Source organism: Malus domestica, chromosome 01 (assembly GCF_042453785.1).
Source record: "Malus domestica chromosome 01, GDT2T_hap1".
Lineage (NCBI taxonomy): Eukaryota > Viridiplantae > Streptophyta > Magnoliopsida > Rosales > Rosaceae > Malus > Malus domestica.
This window is the reverse complement of record NC_091661.1, coordinates 25,667,864-25,686,904: the sequence shown is the minus strand read 5'-3', so window position 1 is coordinate 25,686,904 and position 19,041 is coordinate 25,667,864. Positions and strand designations below refer to the sequence as shown.

The following is a 19,041-nucleotide window of genomic DNA, read 5'->3' as shown; positions in this document are numbered from 1 at the left end:
ATATCATAATACAAATAATTAGATATTTCAATTGCTTATATTATGATATTTGTGTATCGAATCGTGTTTTTAAATTTCTCTTTTTTGAGCATGTAAACTTAATTATCATTAATTAATGGTACAATCTTACATCTAATAACCTAACAGTCCAATGTCATCATCAACTTATTCACCGTACTTATATTTTCCTAATTACCAAATTTCACAATATTTTATTTCCCCAAAAAGTAAAATATGGAAAAGAAAAAAAATCAATTAAAAATAGGAAAATATCCTAAATTATTGTCGTGTAACAGATAGATTTTTATTTATATATTTATTAACCTTTCCTTCCGTTACGCATTCTGCAAGAGACGAGATTCGGTTGAACGCTCTGAAAAAAACCCGAATTCGACCCGAACTCCGATGGCGAGCCTATGGCGGGCCGCGATGGGCCAGACGGTGCAACCCAACGACTACGACGGCATCGAGTTCTGGTCAAACCCCGAACGCACCGGTTGGTTGACTAAACAAGGCGAGTACATAAAGACGTGGCGTCGCCGGTGGTTCGTCCTCAAGCAAGGCAAGCTTTTCTGGTTCATGGACTCCGCCGTCAACCGCGGCTCCAGGCCACGTGGCGTGATCCCGGTGGCGTCGTGCCTCACAGTGAAGGGAGCCGAGGACGTCCTCAACAAGCAGTACGCGTTCGAGCTGTCGACGCGCTCCGAGACGATGTACTTCATCGCCGACTCGGAGAAGGAGAAGGAGGACTGGATCAACTCGATCGGACGGTCCATAGTGCAGCACTCGAGGTCCGTCACCGACTCCGAGGTCGTCGATTATGATAGCAAGAAGTGAGAGGGTGGAGTGGAGGGGGGCAATTTGGTCAGATTACTACTGTAGGTGAGTGCTGGTGGAGCTCCGCTCCTTGTATTTTTGTTCGTGCATAAATATTCAGTGAAACTCTGTTTTCTGTTTTTCTTCTGTAAAGGTATATCGTTTTGTGTTTTCGAATTCGCAGCAATTTAAAGTGTCTATTTGTTTGGTAACGATCAGATTTCGATTGAAATTGAATTGCTTTCCGTTTTTGGATTTTGGGTTTTTTGGTTTAGTTGTTAAATTAAGCTGCTTTATTACTAGGGTTTATCGGAATTTTATGATTTAGTTGGATTGAATGTTTAAAGTTGTTGAATTGGGGGTCAAATTGATCCGATTTGGGTTGTTTAATGTCCGTTGAGGTTCTTTGTACTGTTGTTACAAGTGGATTTGGGATCGGAGTTCAGGAGACAAACTTGCGTACACCTGGGATGCCACAGTGGCGGTGTGACAGTGATTGGCTTTGGCCGATTACTCTACCTCCCGGATTTAAGACGGAAATATTGGCTATGAAGCTGAAAAGTTGAATCCCAAGAAAGTTCCTGGTTTTGTTTCTGCAGTTTGTTTTGCACTGCATTCACCATAGTTGTGAATTATTTCTCGAGCTTAGTGCTCCCAGAAGTTCATCGTCATCCTTGAAGGCTATCCAAGCAGATTTGGCACGAGGCTTGGATAACCAAGCTGTGTGCACTCGAGAGTTGAGAACTATATTACATAGACAACTGGAAGGAACACACTCTCTCATTCCTTAACAAATGCTGCCTCCGCCAAGTCGATGGCACGAGCGAGACCGGCAGCTTTGTTCTGGCACTCTTGGTTTTCATCATCCGGGTCACTGTCAGCCACTATGCCGGCACCAGCTTGAAGATGAGCGACCCATTCCCTGCGCCGGTTGGCATCTTTGTAAGAGTACATTGTGTCAAAACGGGATCCTGTTGTAAACACCATGGTCCTCAGAGCTAGAGCAATGTCCATGTCACCTGTAAAGGAAACCCCTCCAAACCCACCGCTGTACGGGCCACGCCTTGTTACCTCCAGTTCATCAATTAACTCCATGGCCTTCACCTGAATCAGATCACAAACGACGATGAAATTGTGTTGAAGTTGAACTGCAAAAGGGAAGAAAGTAAATGCTAGCTGACAACCTTCGGTGCTCCACTAACAGTTCCGACGGGCAATGCAGCTCGCAGGGCATCCCAGCAAGTGAGATCATCACGCAGCTCTCCCGTAACCTGCAAGATGAATTGTGATGGCTTTTGTCACCGAAGATTCATTCCGTCACAAAGATTTTAAGTATTATCTCTAACTACGGAACATTTGGAAACCGTGAACTGACTCCAAACTCGATCAGACCGGAGATTCTCACCGTGGAGCTTATGTGCATTACGTGGGAATACCGTTCAACGTTCATCAATGTATCCACCTTCACAGAACCGTATTTGGAGACCTATATCAAACCACATCACCAGTACACGCTTATCGACTGAAACTCATAAGATCATCCAGCATGATGTGTTCTGCATATTAATGTCCACACTATTTGGTAATTGTTCAAGACAAACCTTTCCGACGTCGTTTCGACCCAGATCAACCAGCATGATGTGTTCTGCACATTGCTTTTCATCGTCAAGGAGCTGCAGTTCGAACTTTTTATCTTCCTCGACAGTCTTCCCTCTTCTAACGGTTCCAGCTAACGGCCGATTCACGATCTTTTTCTGTTTGTAACGTTATAAGTATCATCAAGTAAAAGTAGCTAATGATCTATTAATTAAATCTAAATTTTACGCACTTATATATGAACTCAAAGAAGTTAAGGAAAAGTTAGTACAGAAATTACTGGTCATATTTACCTTCTTCAGAGTCATAAGAATTTCTGGACTTGAAGCAACCAGGATGCACCCTCGAGCCTATGCACGCGAGAAAATATGGGATTAAGAATAAGGATATTTGAGTTAAAGTAGGAGTGATCGCAATTGAAGATAAGATGAGAGAAAATAGGTTAAGATAGTCTGGAGACATGAACCGAAAACCTACAGATACTTTGTTTAGAATATGCGGTTACGAGCCGGATGCCCAAGGTAAAAGAGGTAGAGGAAGATTTGGAAAAAAAATATAAGAAAAGATATGAAGTACTTAGAGTTAACATAAATCTTGGCGCAAAACCGAGCATACTGGTGTTCTAGGATTCTTAAAGCCTATCCTACTTAGAAACTGCAATCCTGATCACCAGAGTTTTGACCAACAAAAAAGGAACAGATATTGGCCATACCAAAAAAGGGTAACAAAACTCCAAGGAAAACACTCACAAACCTGCAAGTAAGTCAAATATGGGCTGGGATTTACAGTCCTCAAGGCTCTGTAAACTTCAAATGGGTCGGCAAACGTTCGACGTTCAAATCTCTGACTTAATACAATCTGGAAAATATCCCCTGCAAGTATATGTTCTTTTGCTTGCTTAACCTTGTCCTTGTAATCCTCACTTGTCATGCTTGAATTCTTTAGCGGAGGACCGAATTGGCGAGTATGTAGATTCATCGATCCTGGAGATAGCCTTGGGCTAACAACAGACAATCAAATCAATATGCGCTGAATGGAAATTTAAGCAAGTATAATAGTTACTCACAGGTCGACGTCGTGCACTCTAGCCACTAAATCCTCCAAACGTTTCACTCCGTCTGTATAAGCTTCCTCAACCGAGGAGTACCGTTCTAACCTCACCCAATGAATCACATAAACTCTCTGAGATGATAGATTAACAAAAGCTCGTAAGAACCTCAACCATAACCGAGTCAGAGTATTTTACTTCCCTTCCTTTTTGTTAAGAACAGAATGTGGGGAACCTTTCTGCATAACGCGGTCGTACGTGAAGAGAAAGCATATACTATATATACACACCAAAGTTATAACCTTGTACATTCAAGACGATTCACAGTTTGACGTGTGAGAAGATCGAAAGAAGAGTACCTTCTCCACATGATCAAACACTATGACCTCATCATAGAGCCCTAAATGTATGTCCGGAAGATTCCTGTCATCCTCGGGGGCCTTTGAGAACGGCAGTCTTCTTTTCTCCACATACCGAACTGTATCATACGTAAAATAACCTACCCAGCCACCTGTGCATAACGGCTTTATCAGAAAGTTATTTACTCAGTCTAAATTGACAACCAATGTACTTTCTGCAACGCATCCAATGTCAAATTAATCTGCGTACATTGTTCGCAGAAAAGGAAAACACAAACACACCAGAGAACCATGTTAGCTTGGGCATAGGAAATCTAGGAAACCAATTTGGAACTACAAGCACCATACAATCTAGCAGAAAACATCTTCGTCGCAGCGTACTTAGCAATATATTGTCATAAAAGAACGGAACCTGGAACTTCACTTCTCTTACCACAAAACGCATCAGGAAGGTCATCAATAAGTAGAGGACTAGGACACCAACCCTCCGAGATTCTTCTGGGAATAACCATTGGATCCTCGACGAACTCCTCAGTCATGCGCCCTTCTTCATGATCCATTATCGTCACCTTATTTTCTTTTGCCACGATTTCGATCGTTGGTTGAGCTCCAACAACGCTGAAGCGCCCCTAATACAATCAATGCAACACGAAATTACGATGTACAAAACTAATAGACCCGTCAATTCAAAACCAGCAAGTATCAAAGCATATTCAGCAGAGTTTGATTGAAACCTGCAAGTTTTGCTCCACTGATTCAAACAGAAAGCTTGGAGCCTCTCGATCGTCCTCGTTAACCAAGCATCGATATGCAAGAACCGGAGTGAGCTGGTCAGAGAAAATGCATTTGTAAAGAGGAACCAAATTTCCATTCTTTGAAGCTTCAAGAAACTTGCTTGCATCAGTAACTGAAAAATTAGAAGAAAAAAATCTAAACTTAAAAAACTTAAAAGTTTATGTTCTTGATGTTAAAAGAAAATATTTGAAAATAATAACATTAATCCATATGAATTGCACGTACAAAACAAGTAACATTGAATTACAAGTTCTAATCGCTAGAATTAAACCAAAATTAAGCACCAACTAACTGAGCTTAAATCAAATAATTTGCTTAAATGAGGTGATTATATGAAAACAGGACCACAAACGATCGAATACATGAAACTCAAACTTGTTATACTTCTTTCCTTTTTCCCGCATTTTCCCAGCAACCAAACAGTATACATAATGCCGAGAAAATGTTAAATTACCCAACGATTGATTCGAGAGAGCGCAGCATTTCGTTTTGGGGACGCGTGCAAGTGAGCTCGAGTTTCTACTCGAAATGCCGATGACCGGAACCCGAGACAGCCGGTGACTCGGCTGCACCAGGCGCTGGGAGAAGCAGAGGGCTAGCATTATCGAAAGGGAAACCGGAAATATGGACCGGCGCCGGTACTCACTCTGTGTTTCTGGCGGTGCTCTGGGGGTGTGCTCCCTGTGAAAATGGGGTGGTGGAACTATTGAAAACTGGACAAAGTTCCCAGAAATGTGTATGCATGTAACAATCTCTTATTCAATTTTTTTTTTAATTATTAGAATTTTTGGTAAAAGTTTAATGATAAATCTTTTCTCCTTAACGTTAGATTTTGTAGCTCAGATTTTTTGGGTAGGTAAGTAGAGCGATTAGGCCGCGTTTGTTCCTTGTAGGTAGGATTGGCTTAGTTATTGTCCTAATTCCTTATTTGACGCGGTTAAAAGCAGTTTAATGAGACTAAGTTGGACTCACCTTCGCTAAACATCTCACTACTAGTACCATGTGAAAGGTTGGGATTAGCAGTTCCATGTTCATCTTCCCCATAGTTTTTCTCCTTTCAGTGAGAACCCTCTCCATCATGAACATCTACTCGATGGCGAAGGGTTGCACCGTGACCAAGCTTTGCAAGATCTTGAGAGCCTCGCCATCCTCGTCATTTTTTAGCATCTGCTGCATAAGCGATTTTAAGGCATCGATGTTGAGAATGAGTCTCACATTGATGGGAGGAGAGACCTTGTATGGGCTTATAAGAAGTTACTCTCTATGTTGCCAATTGGTTTTATGGTGGAATCTCAACTTTCTTCATGGTATCAGAACAGGTCCCACGTGTGAAGCCAAACGGCCACACGCGCTCCACGTCATCCCGTTGTGTTGTCCACGTGTTAGGCTTGAAAATTCGAAACACGTGAGGAGCGTGTTGAGAATGAGTCCCACATTGATGGGAGGAGGGACCTTGCATGGGCTTATAAGAGGTTACTCCCTATATTGCCAATTGGTTTTATGGTGGAACCTCAACTTTCTTCAATCAATGACTTCTGAATTCGAACCCAGAAAGTCGAACAAGGGTGATGAGGATTGGTTGTTCTCGTCATCAATGACCTAGATTGTTGTGGGAGTTACCTGGGAGAAGGGTGTGGTGGTGGTTGCAGAAGCAGGAGGCTGTGATTTTGAAGGATTAGAGGGATTCGATCTGGGTTTCAAACGAGATCCAACATGTAGACAATCGAGTTTGGTTTTTATCTTCATCTTCTGAGTTTTTCATCTTGATCTTCCAATTTCGACAGGGATTCGATCTGGATTTCAAACGGGATTTGTTTTGCCGTGCATTCTAAAGCTCTCCATGTTCTAGAGTTGGATAGAGAAAAAGAGGAAGAGGAGATGGGAGGAAGAGAGGAAGAGGTTTCTAGAAAGGAAAAAAAAATAGAACTAATAATAAAGCGTTAAAAAGATATGGATTAAATAGTATAATATATAGTTTGTTAATTATCTTGTTTCTTAGTCCGACGCTACACCAAACGTTTCACTAAGTCAGTCAAGCTTAATCAATTCTAAGTCAATCCAGTTTAGTCTCTGAAACTAGTCCAGTCTGAAATAGTCCAATGCAACAAACTCTCCCTATATAAGCATAATGCAACATCTGAGTATTATACAGAAGAAGGAATATAATACAATTTATAATATTAGCTGTAGAGGTAAAGACCGTTCCTTGCAAAAATTTATTCAAAACTTTATAATTTTGGTCACATGTAAAATGCGTTTACAATGATACACACATACATTTGTAAGTGATAAGTTTTAAGTTTAATTCTCGACAAATGCAAATTTGAACTACATTATTGCTAGCTCATTGTAAGGCTTAGCCCACTCTCCCACCTCATAAGTGTAGATAATATCGTTTGTTAAAAAAAATATGAAACATTTTGTAATAGATTGTGCATTAAGTGCCAAGTGAGATTCATATTCCTAGGGTATCCAAGTCACTTCCAAATATTGTAGGAAGAATACCAAAAAGGAAGATATTTGCTAGGACATGGAAGAATCTTATCTAAGCAAATACTAAATAGGAGAAACCTTACCAAAGCAAACACAAATAATACTCTTATCATATTTTTCATACCATATTTGTATCATTTTTTTAATAGAAACGAGATTCACATGTGTTGGTAGACCATACTTCTATTACAGAGGTGGACAAATATGGTATAAAAAATATAATAAATGTAGCATTACTCGAAATAGTTTCTACAATTGCATCTAATAACACTCAATTTTTTTTTTACTAAAAATAAAGTAATGAGCTTAAATCGCACGGACGATGGTTTAATAAAAGCATAAAAAAATTTACTCTATTTGGAATCTTGAGTAATATTAGCCAAAAGAACAATCTTGAAATATAATCACTGAAATTGCCCTTGTCATATCTTTTATAGATTTGATTTTCGCATTTTTTTTTCTCTTGCATTTCTCTCTTTTGTTTTCGATCGTAAAATTGAGTAAATAAAAAAAAATCAAGAGATAAATACAAAAGTGGAAGGGTAGAAGAATGCAAAAATCAATTTTCTCTTTCGTTTTATCATATTTATTGATTTTTTTTGTAAAAGCAATCTTTATGAAGTAATTTATAATGTGAATTGTTCCAATTTTAAGTGTAGAGAGTTCTAAGAGCTTGCAAAGAATCACTTTTGAGAAAGAATTCAGTCTCACTATGATGTGGATATTGACGATTAGATTATTACTTAAATGTTGATTACGTGTTTATTATTTATTAGTGACATATTATTTAATTTATAAATTCATTTTAAAATTTTAATCTTCTTAACATTATCTTTCAAACGTAGATTTGCTTGTGGTCCCGTAGTATAGGCGTCATTCAGCACAACAATGAGAGTTTGGTAGTCAAGTGAAACTTTACGAGTGTTCACCCAAAAAAAAATAACTTTACGAGTTTCAGTGCCGACATCCGAAAAAGTGGAAACGTTTTTCAATCTCTTGAATGGCATGTTTTTTTATTTTGTCCACACCAGAAATACCATCCACACATTGGCACTGACAATTTGATGATCACTTTACCAGAATTTAGGCAGCGGTTTTTGAAGCACGATTGCAGTATTTTTTTTTCTTGATATTCACGGGTATGGACGGAGTCAATGAAGGCTCACTGAGGGCAGATGCCTTCACTCAAATAATTTGTTTGTTTAGTTGCAGACTACAATTATATAATATGTTATCTTTGAAGAAAACATATGTATCTAATATTCAACATACATTTATTCTACTTATACTCCATATCAAATATTATATGAGCAATAGTGCTCTTGTTCTATCATTCAAACTGAAAAAACCTTCTCCCGCCTATCATGTACTTTTATTTTTCTCATCACTTTGCCACTTTCCACTACTATATTGAAATTTTTGTAACATTGGAATTGTGATACATCATTATTTGAAACCATCATTAATATCATATTGCATATAATCATACTATAATAAGGTTTTCTTAGTTGTTTTTTGTTGCCCCCACTAGAAGAAATTTCTGACTCCGTCCCTCACGGGTTGCGAATAGATCTCTTTGGAAGTGCAACTTGCATACGAAACAAGTTCGCAGCGGTGAAGTCAAAATTTTTAGTTAGGACGGATCCAATTGTCTTGTTTGAAATGCTTTCTTGATCTTACAAAAATTATTGTGTCTTGTGGTGAGCAACCTACTAACTAACGTTGGTTGAGTCTAATATGATGTCGTCTTTATCATTCTCTTCCTTAAACCTAAACCTCATACCTCCCTGACTTCTTCCTCTCTCCCACCGAAGTCCTCCTCAGAACTCACAAGTAATGGATTGCCTAAACTCCATAAGAGCCATCAACCTCAAATCAAACCTAATGAAAAAAAATTAAAGCAAAAACGTCTGATTAATAAAAACATATAGGCTGATTGTTCTTCTCTCCGCACAACAAGCCATATTGAACCGGAATATCAGTTGACAGTAAATTTGTTCTATACTAGTCCTCCCTCTTTGATTATCCAATGTTGAACATGCATCATAAATAAGAGAACTAAAAAACAACTTCACTTTTATTAATAGCAACACATGGGCTGATTGTTATCCTTATGGTGAACAATCCATGCTATTGGACGACGTATGTATCTACTAGTATCTGATTCCAGTATGTATGCATGAGCCACTTCCCTCAGAAACTTGTCATGATTTCGTCTACGAAGGGAAAGGGGTATGGTAAGCATACTAGCAATCCCAAGAACAAAACTAACACGCCGAGGCCAACGTACTTGTCGTCAGGATCTGTGATCTCCTCGTAGAGTGGAGCAATCGGCCCTCTCTGTAAGATGAATATCAAAACTACCCAATAAAATGCAACGTCACTGACTAGGGATGATAATCCGAGCAGCGCGATTGAAGCACCCGTGATGCGAGTTGCAGCCTGTTGCATGGAACACGATTGATCAGTACAGATTTCTGACCTTCAAGCTGCAGGTTTAAGTCATGATGAACTTCGAATTGCATACCTTTCTTCCCCAAATGGCAAACGAAATTCTGCCCCCGTCAAGCTCTCCAGCCGGAATGCTGTTAATAGCGTTGATAACGAGTCCAGCCCACGCCCATAACAAGAGAGGGTTAAGAGATATGGGAGTGCCTTCCTTTAGCACGTCGCCGAGAAGAAGCTTTGCTGTAAGAGAAATGAATGTTACAGTCAACATATACACACAAAGTTTAAGCATGAACTACATTTCTAAAGTGAAGTGCTTACCAGTACCCCCAATAAGAAAAGACTCGTGAAAAACAGAAGCGTCGACAACAACGCCAATGCCATCGCTAGGTGGTAAGAAGAATCCTAAAAGCAGCAGGACAAATCCCAAGGAAAATCCAGCCAAGGGTCCTGCCGCCGCAACCTTCAGAAGATTTTCACGCTTGGGTACAATATTCACAATTCTTGTAATTGTACCAAAAGAGCCTATCTGCCAGCAAACAGTTCATCAAAATTTGTCTGTTTTAGCAGAAGAAAATCAAACTAAACCAGTATGCACACGTAGAAGCAAGAATGCCTGCCTCATGAGAAGCAAGACATAAGTTAGATTATAATTTCTGTACTTCTCCTACCAGTTCTTTCAACTCGTGACAAGATCGTAAAAAAACTAGTGACAAATAAAATTCACAACAACCAGCCTATATGGAAACTAAAGATACTGTTGTGCAGATATACACAGATAATTACTTAGTATATGTCCAGTCATCTTATAAAAATACGGGGGTTGGGGGCACTTTCTTCATATGAAATTCACCTGCCAACTGGGGATAAAGTATGGCACTCCAAGCACGACTCCAGTGCTATTTGCAACTAAAACATGGCCGAGTTCATGCACGCCCAGAACAGCTGCAGTTACAAGGGCTCCAGGTAAACCATTCTTCAACAGCTCAGGATTATCAAAAGCTGACCTGGGACATATTATCATGAGTGTGCATTATTATCTATCTATTTAATATAATGAATATACAAGAAAAGAAAATTACATACAGTAAATTGGACTGCAATTCAGGAACATTTCGAAGAAGTAGGGTAAACAATGTGACCAATCCAAAAGCACCAGCTGCAAACCACTCTGGGACGGCTGCAAGATTGACACCAAATCCATCATTGGAACAAATCATAAGCTTTAGAGATTGATTTCAGCCTACAACTTCCACAGAAATCCCGTAACAGGGCAGGAGCTAATTAGCTAAAGAATCACCAGTTGACTCTGGCTGTAATGTCCTTCGTGGAACTACAACTGCCACCGGTTGATCATCCTCAGGATTGACTAGGAGGAAAAGCTTATATTCATCCCCAAACTTATCCTACAAACAGATTGTGCAGATGTTAATAGGGAAGCAATCATAAGTTTATACTGTGAAACGAAGTATAGAAATAGATACCTGCAGTCTCTTTGATATCTTTTCGTAACTTATAGCAGGCACTCCTCGCAGGTTTCCTTTAAACAATACTCCACTCTGGCAGAGGTAACACAAAATCAGAGATTTTCAACCAGGCAGGCTAGAAAGCATATCTTACCATTCCAATGGTTTGCTACTATCTGTATTTTCTCAATTACTCTTTGAAGGATAGTTTTAAGTCCACAAATAAGCGTGCATAAATTCGTACGCTCCATTGGAATATTGAAAGGAACTTTATCCAAAACCCAACAACTGAGGTTATACACGCATTGCCATTCCCGTTGTTTTCTTCACTTCTTTCCAGTGGAGAAATTGACATAGACATGAAAAGTAAAATGAAATGCAATCAGTCAATTCACCTCATATGGAACCTGGCCTGTCACGAAAAAGGTATCAAAGCCGAAAACTTGGTTCTTAAGAATATCGAGTGTTTCCTTTGGAATCCGCATGGATTCACCCAGTTGCGGCTGTTCAAGAAATTATTAAGAAGAGCGTGTTAAAAAGAAGAGATGATATAAAAAAAGATGTCTTACACAAGAAACATCAAGGAACTTCATAATCACCTTCACACCTGGAAGAGGCGATCCACTTGAAACTTCTACATTTTCAACCTCCTGTCATAAACACAACCTCAGCACAATAAGTGTCAACAGAGCAATTTTGCAATACCCCTGTTAGAGGATTTGATATCTAATGGAAAAGTTGCCACGGAATTTCATACTGAACTCCAAGGGACAATATTTTCATGTATAACTAATGAATGGTTATTCATACTACTACCTCGATAATGAGAAACAACAAAGAAAACAATTTGTATCACTAAGTACATCACAAAACTCTGAAATGTAAGGGAAAATAATTTTTTTCAATTGACTGACATTACCTGGACCCCAAATTGAGCCTTAGTTTCGGCATCATTGTTTGCTTGGTCTGCAACTACCGGCTGCGAATCGTGATGGACGGCAGCATCAGAATCTCCACCTTCATTTCCATGTCCTTTTTCCTACCATATCAAAATGAATAAGAATTGAGAAAAAAAAATGTACAGAAATTAACATCAAAATTTAACGAAATTAGAACTTGAAATTGCACCTCATCGTTATTGCTATCCGGTTCTGTCTCCGTCTCACTCACTCTACAAACAACCTCTCGCTTCCTCAAAATTCTAAATTAACCACAATAATCAAATTCCAAACAGCAACAAGAACAATAATAATTTGGTAATAACTTGGTGAGATTTTACAGAGAAAACCTTACCTTGAAACCTGGAGCTTCAAGCTGCTTCTGCGACGGTGCCGTTTTCCCCATGAACCAGTTCCGGAAGCGAAACAGGGCTGAAAACGAAGATCGCAGCAAGAACTGCACTGCGATAAGGGAACAAAATTCCCTCGAAAAGTTGCCGAGAAGTTCATTTTAACTAGTAGGTAGTCGGCGAGAGGTTCTAATTCAGATGAAACCCTAGCGCCATTGAAGGTCGAGAGAAGCTTTTTGTGTGAAAGTTTGAGCTTTCGGAGTCTCAGTGAGGTGAGAGGGAGTCTTATCCGTTTAGAGAGAAAAGCTCCACGCAGAGAGGGAATATCTGTTTTCAGGTTCGTTTGGGTTAAATACGCGCGTAATTTGATATATATATATTTTTTTTTTATTTGTTGAAGTGTGAACCTTGGATTAATTACGATGAGACAATGTAGCCACTTTTACATAGGATTCAGTAATATAATTGTCCCCTAGGTTAGGACAATCTCTCTATTTCACCAGATATTTTTCAGTATGACAGAAACACAGTTCGATACAAGAAGTGTAATAATAAAATTGGTTGGAAACTAAAAAAAAAAAAACTTTTAAGCAATTATATGATGACACTTGATGTACTAAACCGAGTTCTTGAAAAATTTCTCCCATTCCACCTCTATTTCAAGCTTGAATTTTTATATTATGGTTATTTTTTAAACCACTTTAAAAATAACCAAAAGTACTTTTAGATTATCAAAAACATTTCTAACAATTTTTAGTAGAAAAAATCCCTGGCTTAAGGTGCTTAACCAACACTCTTAAATCTTAATTACATGGGTTATAAGTCCTTGTACAATCTCATCATTATGAAACCATTTTAATAATTATTTTCAAATTTAAGATTTTTCAAAATTATTATCCCTACGAAAAGAGAGTTTCGAACCGAAAGTAAAAACAACACCCAATCTCCATAATCCTCTTGAAAATCAGAGTAAAGCAAAAAGGCTGACTTTTAAGATGAAAAATCACCTGTCAGATTAGATTACTCGCATTAAAGAACCAACGAACTAAAGCCACCCACAAGCTTTCACCATCTTCTAAACACAAAAATTGGGTTCCAATGGCTTCCAAAATGTACATTTCTCCTCTGTAGTTGCACTGGTTTGCACAAAACTTCGACAAGATACGTACGACCGCCATAAAACAGATTTGAATGATCATACTATCAGTTTGTCGCCGAAAGGTTCGAAACCTGTGGTTTTCTATACAACACTCCTATTTCTACATATTACAAGCGTGACATGATTGGCAAGAGCTTCACATATCTTCAGGTCCCATGTCCCACCTCGACTTCCGCTTTTTCTTCTTATCTGGCCTAATAAGCAATTTAACCAACTCTGACAATGGAGACGATGCCACTTCCACAGGATATTCCTCGTCACTGCTACAGACCCAGCCGTAGTAAGGTCTAGACCTCCGGGGAGGGAGACTGTCTACTCGGAGACCATCCTTGGCATCTGCAAGACAAGTGACCATTTATAATGGTAGTGATGAATGGAAACTGTACATGACTAGATTTTTACGAATAATTAGAAGATAAGCTACCTGGCATTTTAATCATTGATGCCGGGATAGGTCCATTAGTATGTGATGCAGAGTCACAAGGATCCTCAGTCAGCAATGTGATGTTGACAGCCTCTGAGCAGGTAGATAAAATGGCAGTCCTTGCAGTTCCGGCCACTGATCCAGCATCTTGTGGAGCATTATCGCAAGTAGATAGAATGGCAGTGTTTGAGGGCACAGAAGCTAATGCATCGTCTAGTGGTGCAGCATCGTCTAGCGGAGAAGCATCTTCTAGTAAAGCAACATCTTCTAGCGGAGCAGCATCATCTTGCATAGCAACATCTTCTTGCATACCAGCGCCTTCTTGCATACCAGTGTCTTCTTGCATAGCGGCATCGTCTTGTGGTGCATTATTGTCTTGTGAGGCAGCATCCTTTTAAAGTGAAAAAGAAAACAATGTATGCTCAACGCTACCAACAGTAATTAAAATTGAAAGGTTCAGACTAGAATTCTGACTAATTTTGTACAATTAAGTAACAAAGGTCAAGGTGAGAACCAACATCACGAATGCACACAATGCAGTTCTATCACACAGAAATGCAGGGCAATTTAATGTACAATCCTACTTTAGAGAAGTTGGAATAGCAGGATATTGTGACGCCTAGTAGTGAGCCAATCTTGGTCATGATAACAGCTACTAGAAACACAATGCAGCACACTGCAAACCAATGACGATAGCTTTCTTTTCGCAACAAAAATTAGCAATCTCAATCAGTCTTATGGTCATTTTCACAATTTTATAATCAAATATTCACAAACATAATCAAGCACCATGGAAATTTAGCCAACGACAGTCTTCAGGTTACCATGACCCTAGACAGACCCAACAAGCTGCACCTTCTGGTACTACACAGATCCACTGTCATCCATGTGACACAGTTGGACATTCTGCTCTGGATTACCCACACCAAGCCAAGTTATCTTATCAAGGCAAGGAACCTTCTCCATCACCGACTTTCATGGCTCCAGCCTATGGTCATCAGTTTCCATAGTTAATTTTGTCTCACCGACAGGGGAGCAACAAATCATATCACAGCTAATTCGCTAACACCTGTCATGGCCAAGATCCAATTAAAACAGGTAATAGTTCTTGTCCCTCTATTAGACACATTGGCTCTTTCACTTTAACTGCCAAAAACCAAACCTTTAACTTGTCTAATATACTTCCTGACATCACCGCATATTTTATCTTTGTAAATCAGTTTTGTCAAGATAACCATTGCCGCTTTATCTCTGATGCTCATTCTTTCCAAGCCATCTACTATTCCTTTTGCTGAAATTCATAGTGATGCATGGTCATCGGTGTTATGTGCCTTTTGTGGATAACAGTACCTGGTTGTTCCCATGAGATAAAACTGATGCATTTTCAGCTTACGTGAATAATTCATTTTCTTCCTCAACTAAAGTGTTTCACTTTGATGGCAGTGGAGAGTTTGTAACTCATGCTTTCAGCAATTTCTCTCTTCCCATGATATTTTACGCCACAAATCTTCCCCTCATACACCACTCTCTGCAGATTCTCTCCCTTCTAAATTTGGGTTTTATGCATGTGCCACTTAAACTTCTCTCATTACTGGACTGATAATACCCCGACTTAGAAACAAACATGCTTCGTTCTTACGCTAAACTAACAAAAAGGATACAGATTTTCTGGGCATCACACAACATAATTACAAAGGGCCAGAGAGAATTAGAGCACAATGTACCAAAAAGGGAAGCAAGTTCAGCACACAAAAACAACAAGCAATCAACTTACCCTTTTTTCAGCAGCCTCATGGGCTTCTACTTTCTCAAGAAGTTGCTCAACCAATAGCGTATAAGAACCCTCTTCGATAAATCGCCATGGATTCTCTGTCCTATTATCTCCCTTATAAACCTGAAAGCAAAACCCTTTTCACATTTCAAACAAAACCCAAACCCTAATGCGATTTCCTCTCAGAAAATACTGAAAACACAATCAGAAGACTAAAATTTAAACCCACCTTCAGTAGGTCATTCACCGTAGCACGAACAAGTTTCTCGTCAAAACCCATTTCACGCGTCGCATCAATGGCTGCATCCATTCGAGTATCCTTCTGCAAATACCAAGTGAAAGTGCCCAAATGTCAGAAAATACGCGCGAGAAAGTGCGGGAAAAGGCGAGAAACTGTTGAGAAAATGAAAGAAAGGTAGAACCTTTCTGCCTCGTGCTCGTGGAGCCATCGTTGGAGCTCCGTCGTGCCACAATCTGAAGGCCCAAATCTGCTGCTGTGTTGATTTTACTCGAAATGGTAAAAAAAGGAAGGAACTTGAGGGGCTGTGAGCTGGGTGAGTGTTTAGAGTTCGAAAATTGCAGGTGGAAGGTTGGTTGTTTTGAAAAGTTTAAGAGCTTTTGGGGGTGTTTGTCTTTAATATTTTCACAACTTGGGCCAGACTTGTTTTGTGTTGGATTTCATTGTAAACTTGAATTGAAAAATATTAAATTGAAATAAATTGAATTTAAAGTTATGTGAATTATAGCTTATTATTCACCTTATTTATAGCAAAAAATAAATTCAAATCCAACGGCTAGTTGACGTCAGCTACCAACGACTAGCTGACGTCACTTAGTCGTTGGATTTGAATTTAAGTTGTAATTTTTAAATAATAAATTATGTTTGACCTTATGACTCTTTGGGCTTCGGTTGGAGACGGGTTTTTATGACAAGGCTAAAACGAGCCTTATGGCCCTTTGACTCTTGGTTGGAGATGGAAACAAATATGACATTGTACTGTTAATTAAAATATTAATATTTTAGAGGATCAAAAGACTAAAACGAGCCATTTGACCAACCATGAAGATAGCCTAACAAGTTGTGTTGGAGAATCAAAACAAAAACCCAAACTGAAAACGCAATGTCTGATCCTTAGAATCTTTGAGTGTCGTCACACCGGTAAGCAAACAACTTATTGGAGAAGCAAAAGCAGAAGAAGCTTTCATCACTCTCCAGTTAATTTCATCACTTTCTAGTTAACACAACAGGTTGATTGATTTCTACAGATACTGATCACTGCAAAGATTGAGACTTCTCCAATGGAATCCATGGCGGAAGCAGACCCAGAACCACCATCGCCACCATTATTCGACCTTATCCTCTCCCTAAAACAAGCAACCCTCATGGCCAAACAGCTACCTTGCACCGCTGACCCCACCCACATTCTCCACATCTACTCCTCCCTCCACCAAGCCCACTACCACCTCTCCAATTTTCTCTTCACACCCAAATTCCCCCAGCCCCAGTGGCAGAACTCCCTCTCCTCCGCCAACGGCAACGAGCCCATGCAAGTCGGCAACTGCGACGATGACTGTGATGGCTTTGGAGAGAAATTATGGGCCCACAATTGACATGGTTGAGGAGCAGATGAGCGATTGCTTCATCAAGAACAAGCGGCCCAAAAGCCGGCTTTCTCCTTCTGCGGCCGCCCTGGCGGAGGAGAGGCGGCTTAACAAAGATGGGTTTGTGGGCAGTGTGAAGGGTTTTGACCCTCAGGGCTCAAATGAGAGGGCTTTTGGAGCTTGTGTACCAGTTTCATGGGTGAGTTGGGTGGAAACAGAGCAAAAATAGAGTTATGTTGCATTTTGCACTACGATGAATGCGATGAATCCGACAATTCGCAAGGACATGAATACAATGAGTTTTTTTGTTGTATTGTTTTTTCTAATTTATGGTTTTGTTTATGTCATGGAATGGAAATGTATGACATTGTAGGTTTGATGATTATGGATTTTCGTCGATTTATAGAAACATTGTTAGTAGTAATATGTTGAATGAGAAAATTGTTCTTGTTCATATTTGTGCACAAAATTTAAATGGGGGCAACCTTCTTGCGGGTCTTGTAACAAACACGTCGACAAGAGTGATAATATTTTTTGTCAACTTCATAATATTACAACATTATGCATTGCAAACCATAATTATTAGTCAAATAAACTGCTTGAAACAAGTTCGCGAACGATTTCTTCTATTTCTAGGAACAGTATTTGGAAATTTTCCAACTTGTTGTATATATTGTTGTGTTCATGATTGAGTGAAATATGCTTCAAGCCTGCAGCTCATGTGCTAGAGAAGGCTTGCTATCTATATTGTTATAATTTAAACTCAAACTATGCAAACGAGATCATCCCTGGATAGCTCTTCTGGTCTTGACTGCCAACCAATCGCAACAATAAATTAGCAGAACATACTTGAGTCTTGACCAACATTTCCCCAAGCATTTTCAATCATCATCGGAGTGCATTTGTGCTGAACTACAACATCTTGGATATCCGATTAAGTGCAGAATGAATTGTGTCAATACCTTAATCCCTAATTGATCATGCTATATATCATCTACACATGGGAAATAATCCAAATGATAACTCATGTATTGTTGGAGAATTACTCAAACCTTAGTCCTTACTACTGTGTGCTAGATACCTGATAAGGTTGAGACTGCAATAGTTCTTCCCCTTGTTTCGTGTATGTTTGTACCCTACTTGACAAATCCCGAAACTACTGAGCACTAGTTAACGTTATATCGTCAAGAACCCAGAAGAGTTTCCCTCCAACCATGAAGGCCAATTATAATGTGACATGTGTCGACATCAGAAGCCAATTACAGTGTGACAAGTGACCGATCGCTTGAGAGGGCCAGGCCTGGGCTGGTTCTAGTCAGGTATCTCGGCCTGACATTCGACCTTCAACTTGTTTACTTCCTCAATGAGCTGTAGGACAAGGGGGTCCTGAGTGGAGTCATGTACCACTGGAATTTTCTTTCATAAGTCTCATTGCCTCTTGGAAGTAGGAAAGTTTAAGCAAGGGCATGTGGTTTTTCCTTGGACTTGTCGTACTGACTTCTAGGGCAAGTCTGTCGGAATACCTCAGAGTCTCATGTACCTTGATGTTCCCCTAGGACCTGTCGTTCCTTCCCTAGATTGGCAGTTGGCCTGGGTTGTGGGAGGGGACCGAGTCTTTTTGAAACCCTTAGGTCATTGATCTTCGAGCATATGTGGAGGGGATTCTCTCGACGTTGTTTTAAGAAGTCTCGGCAGTCACGATAAACGGCTTTCGATCTTTCCAACCCTTCTGCAAGGAGGTGTTTTCCTCCACTACTCCTGCTTTGGGTCGAAGCA

The 19,041-nt window shown here is 39.6% G+C and overlaps 4 protein-coding genes across 5 annotated transcripts; 1 reads left to right on the top strand and 3 right to left on the bottom strand.

Moving 5' to 3' along the window:
• Positions 1–337: 337 nt before the first annotated feature.
• Positions 338–6,486, bottom strand: LOC103455126 (anthranilate synthase alpha subunit 1, chloroplastic). Of its 2 annotated transcripts, XM_070819417.1 has the most exons (12): positions 5,587–6,486; positions 5,069–5,295; positions 4,554–4,726; positions 4,253–4,448; positions 3,820–3,971; positions 3,479–3,594; positions 3,166–3,412; positions 2,706–2,762; positions 2,418–2,570; positions 2,222–2,302; positions 2,001–2,087; positions 338–1,920 (listed from the first exon to the last, which is right to left on the bottom strand). In XM_070819417.1, the coding sequence occupies exons 2-12, from the start codon at positions 5,214–5,216 to the stop codon at positions 1,597–1,599; spliced, it is 1,734 nt and encodes a 577-aa protein (XP_070675518.1). In that variant the 5' UTR covers positions 5,217–5,295; positions 5,587–6,486; the 3' UTR covers positions 338–1,596. The 2 variants fall into 2 exon arrangements, with proteins under 2 accessions (XP_070675518.1, XP_008392945.2); XM_008394723.4 differs by lacking the exon at positions 5,587–6,486 and having other exon boundaries at positions 5,069–5,421.
• LOC103455125 (pleckstrin homology domain-containing protein 1) lies at positions 406–1,028 on the top strand. Its single transcript, XM_008394722.4, has one exon. The coding sequence runs from the start codon at positions 406–408 to the stop codon at positions 835–837; it is 432 nt and encodes a 143-aa protein (XP_008392944.1). The 3' UTR covers positions 838–1,028.
• A 2,680-nt stretch (positions 6,487–9,166) lies between the features above and the next one.
• LOC103455124 (probable zinc metalloprotease EGY2, chloroplastic) lies at positions 9,167–12,641 on the bottom strand. Its single transcript, XM_008394721.4, has 12 exons — positions 12,315–12,641; positions 12,150–12,222; positions 11,941–12,060; positions 11,621–11,671; positions 11,417–11,524; positions 11,040–11,114; positions 10,856–10,961; positions 10,642–10,735; positions 10,409–10,562; positions 9,877–10,084; positions 9,635–9,795; positions 9,167–9,549 (listed from the first exon to the last, which is right to left on the bottom strand). The coding sequence occupies exons 1-12, from the start codon at positions 12,467–12,469 to the stop codon at positions 9,301–9,303; spliced, it is 1,554 nt and encodes a 517-aa protein (XP_008392943.2). The 5' UTR covers positions 12,470–12,641; the 3' UTR covers positions 9,167–9,300.
• A 638-nt stretch (positions 12,642–13,279) lies between these two features.
• LOC103455123 (uncharacterized) lies at positions 13,280–16,268 on the bottom strand. Its single transcript, XM_008394720.4, has 5 exons — positions 16,086–16,268; positions 15,893–15,985; positions 15,667–15,786; positions 13,893–14,283; positions 13,280–13,804 (listed from the first exon to the last, which is right to left on the bottom strand). The coding sequence occupies exons 1-5, from the start codon at positions 16,110–16,112 to the stop codon at positions 13,605–13,607; spliced, it is 831 nt and encodes a 276-aa protein (XP_008392942.1). The 5' UTR covers positions 16,113–16,268; the 3' UTR covers positions 13,280–13,604.
• Between the last annotated feature and the right edge of the window lie 2,773 nt (positions 16,269–19,041).

Bases quoted from the DNA above. Each gene is read 5' to 3' on its own strand.
- LOC103455125 (XM_008394722.4), top strand. From the start codon at position 406: ATGGCGAGCCTATGGCGGGCCGCGATGGGCCAGACGGTGCAACCCAAC.
- LOC103455123 (XM_008394720.4), bottom strand. From the start codon at position 16,112: ATGGCTCCACGAGCACGAGGCAGAAAG. The intron at 15,787-15,892 runs GTGGGTTTAAAT...TTTTGCTTTCAG, and splicing joins CGGTGAATGACCTACTGAAG to GTTTATAAGGGAGATAATAG. The intron at 14,284-15,666 runs GTAAGTTGATTG...TCACTTTAAAAG, and splicing joins ATGAGGCTGCTGAAAAAAGG to GATGCTGCCTCACAAGACAA.
- LOC103455126 (XM_070819417.1), bottom strand. From the start codon at position 5,216: ATGCTAGCCCTCTGCTTCTCCCAGCGCCTGGTGCAGCCGAGTCACCGG. The intron at 3,972-4,252 runs GTAAGAGAAGTG...CGTTATGCACAG, and splicing joins CCTTCCTGATGCGTTTTGTG to GTGGCTGGGTAGGTTATTTT. The intron at 2,088-2,221 runs GTGAGAATCTCC...TTCATCTTGCAG, and splicing joins TAATGCACATAAGCTCCACG to GTTACGGGAGAGCTGCGTGA.
- LOC103455124 (XM_008394721.4), bottom strand. From the start codon at position 12,469: ATGAACTTCTCGGCAACTTTTCGAGGGAATTTTGTTCCCTTATCGCAG. The intron at 12,223-12,314 runs GTAAGGTTTTCT...TGGTTAATTTAG, and splicing joins TTGAAGCTCCAGGTTTCAAG to AATTTTGAGGAAGCGAGAGG. The intron at 10,085-10,408 runs GTGAATTTCATA...GTTTGCTGGCAG, and splicing joins ACTTTATCCCCAGTTGGCAG to ATAGGCTCTTTTGGTACAAT.